Source organism: Octodon degus, unplaced genomic scaffold (assembly GCF_000260255.1).
Source record: "Octodon degus isolate 3935 unplaced genomic scaffold, OctDeg1.0 scaffold00046, whole genome shotgun sequence".
Lineage (NCBI taxonomy): Eukaryota > Metazoa > Chordata > Mammalia > Rodentia > Octodontidae > Octodon > Octodon degus.
Window position 1 is genome coordinate 7,591,153 of NW_004524622.1, and position 2,401 is coordinate 7,593,553.

Here is a 2,401-nt window from a genome sequence, read left to right on the forward strand (position 1 = left end):
ATTATGTATTCTTAAATTCTTGATTCACTATTGAATCAGCAGGAACCTGGTCTTCACTTAATTTCAAATACCCAATAAATATAAACTATGGTTTTTATTTTTAGCAACATGAACACTTCTGCAAGTTAACCTCTAACAGTGTTTAGTTTTCTAGCTAACTTATAGCAGTTCTCATTTTAAAAGATCCAGATTTTTAGGTGCAAAACTCTTCATAGTTCAGATTAAGAAAAAAGAGACTGGTTTTCTGTGGTAGCTATTTTGTTATGGTAAGTACAGATCATGCGTCAGCAATTATTTCTAGTGTAATTTCATACCTTATGCTCTTATACATGTTATTATAAAATAACCTAGATGGACTGTCTTTTCCTATAGGAAAAAAACTTGGAAGATAATTTACAGAGTCTGGCTACAGAATTAGCTCCAATTTATAAGCAGTATGCTCCTGTTGCTTACCAAAACCAGGTATGTTTTGGAACCTTTTGTAATGCTCTTCAACATGGTTCAGATTTCTGTGTAGAGCCAGTGTGTGAGAAACACCTGTAATGCCAGTACTTAAGAGGCTGAAGGGGCCGGGGAGATGGCTTAGTAGAATAAGCACTTCCCTGGCAAGCGCAACGGCCTGAGTTCAGTCCCCAAGGCTGAGGCTGAGCCAAGAGGTTTGCCACAAGTTTGAGGCCAGCATGGACTATATAGTTGTTTTGAGGTCAGCCTAAACTACAGAGTCCCTGTCTCAAGAATTTTTTTCCCAATACTTCTATTAAAGTCCTTGTTAATAGGAAACTTTTTGAATTTAAACTTTTTTTGGCAGAACTGGGGATTGAACTCAGGCCCTTGCACTTGCCAGGAAAGTGCTTATTCCATTGAGCCATCTTCCTGGACCCTGAATTTAAATTTTTTAATGTATAATTTTCGTTGAATAACTTTTAAAATGTTGTAGCATTTTATTTTTTAGTTTTTTGAGACTGGCTCTCACTATGAAGTTGGGCTGGCCTTGTGCTCACCTCTGGTAACCCCCAGGCTGGTCTCAACTTAGAGAAATACTCTTGGCTCACCTCCCAAATGCTGGGGTTACAGGCATGTGCTGCCACACCCGGTTCTGGGCCAAGCGCAGTCTGGCTACAGAATTAGCTCGATTTCTGTGCACATCAGCACCGGGACATCCACAACATGAACAACAGGAGCACTGTGGCATGCACCCGCTTGGCCACGTGTCAGGAAGCTGAGTTGCCACATGCTTAGGCTGCAGCTCTGACAGCATGTAGGGCTGGGAATTGAACTTGGGTCTTTTCTTGCCAGGTAGGTAGGTAGGCTTCTAAGCTATCTTTCCCACTCCATATCCTTTTATAGCAGTTTCATTAAAATATTAGGGTAGCAGAATCTGACTTTCCAATTTTGGGAGCATGCTAAGGATTGAACCTAAGGCCTCACACATGAGAAGAATTTCTAGAGTAAATTATTTATAAGCCATGTATAAATTGAAAATAAGTATATTTAAAAAAAAAATATGGTGCAGCCAGGTGAGGTGGCACACTCCTGTAATCCCAGCATTTAGGAGGCTGATACAGGAGGATCATTTTGAGTTCGAGACCAGCCTGGGCTACAAAGTGATCTGAAGGCCAGTCTAAACTATATAGTGAGATCCTACAAATGAGCACCAAAAGTCTGTTTCCTTAAAAAAGAAAAAAAATCTACAGTTTGTTTGGATTCTTGGTAGGGGGGTAACCAGGAATCAAACTCAGGACCTTGAGCTTGTCAGGCAAGCGCTATGCCATTGAGCTGTATCTGGCCATTAATAGCATGGTCTCTGGCTTGTGAATAGCATGCACTCTATTAAATTACAACTTTCATTTTTATAATTTATTAGTTAACTAGATATAGCTTGCTGTGTTGCTCAGGTGGGCCTCAAACTATTGGAATCAAAAGATCCTCCTGCCTCAAATCAAAAAACCTATGGACCAGTAATGTAGTTCAGTGATGAAAGTGAAAGCCTGGCATTCATAGGCCAGGCTTGAGCCCCAGCTCTGGAGAAGCAATAGACACACTTGTGCTTTGCATCGACACTAAAAACTACATATGTAATTTATGTCCTTTTGTGGATTTTCTGATTCTTAAAGGTGTATCTGTCTTGTGCTTCCTTCCTTGAAGGTGGAATACGAACATGTTGCCCGAGAATGCCGGCTGGGTCGCAAGGAAGGGCGTCCTTTCTCCGGGGTCACTGCCTGCCTCGATTTCTGTGCACATCAGCACCGGGACATCCACAACATGAACAACGGGAGCACTGTGGTATGCACCCACTTGGCCATGTGTCAGGAAGCTGTGTTGCCACATGCTTAGGTTGCGGCTTTGACTCTAATGACAAACCTATTTTAGGTGTGGCTAGGTATCATGTAGGTGGAGTTTA

At 41.6% G+C, this 2,401-nt stretch overlaps 1 protein-coding gene across 1 annotated transcript in view; it reads left to right on the plus strand.

Moving 5' to 3' along the window:
• Positions 1 to 2,401, plus strand: part of Tet1 (tet methylcytosine dioxygenase 1) — a 114,627-nt gene that overhangs the window by 97,208 nt on the left and 15,018 nt on the right. The window contains exon 9 of the mRNA XM_012514928.1: positions 2,146 to 2,283. Coding sequence (XP_012370382.1) covers positions 2,146 to 2,283 — 138 coding nt within the window. The remainder of the gene's footprint in view (positions 1 to 2,145; positions 2,284 to 2,401) is intronic.